We start from the raw sequence: 306 nt of genomic DNA, 5'->3' as shown, positions 1-306 counted from the left end.
GGGTGTGTGTCTGGCCATTCAGAGCGGCACCCACCAGCTCCCCCCGCAAGGAGCTGGGACAGAGGACTCCTGGCAGCCCTCAGCACGGCTCTGCTCTCCCGCCAGGCTGGACGTGAAGGTCCAGAGGGTGGACAAGGGCTACCCCCGTGCCATTGACAACGTCTTCACCGGTGTCCCCCTCGACGCGCGCAATGTCTTCCTCTACCAAGGTGAGTGGGGACCTAGCGGGTGGGGTCTGTGCTGTCGTCCCTGGGCTGCCCCAAGCCTCCCACAGGCAGGGGCTGCATGGCCCTGGTGCTGGGCTCG

At 67.0% G+C, this 306-nt stretch overlaps 1 protein-coding gene across 1 annotated transcript in view; it reads left to right on the top strand.

Moving 5' to 3' along the window:
* Nucleotides 1-228, top strand: part of MMP9 (matrix metallopeptidase 9 (gelatinase B, 92kDa gelatinase, 92kDa type IV collagenase)) — a gene marked incomplete at its 3' end in the record, with an annotated part of 3,686 nt that extends 3,458 nt beyond the window's left edge. The window contains exon 12 of the mRNA XM_010297309.1: nt 21-228. Within this exon, the coding sequence (XP_010295611.1) occupies nt 21-228 (208 nt within the window). The remainder of the gene's footprint in view (nt 1-20) is intronic.
* Nucleotides 229-306: the final 78 nt, after the last annotated feature.

Source organism: Phaethon lepturus, unplaced genomic scaffold (genome assembly GCF_000687285.1).
Source record: "Phaethon lepturus isolate BGI_N335 unplaced genomic scaffold, ASM68728v1 scaffold24081, whole genome shotgun sequence".
Lineage (NCBI taxonomy): Eukaryota > Metazoa > Chordata > Aves > Phaethontiformes > Phaethontidae > Phaethon > Phaethon lepturus.
The sequence above is the reverse complement of the archived record's forward strand: the minus strand, read 5'-3'. Positions and strand labels throughout refer to the sequence as shown.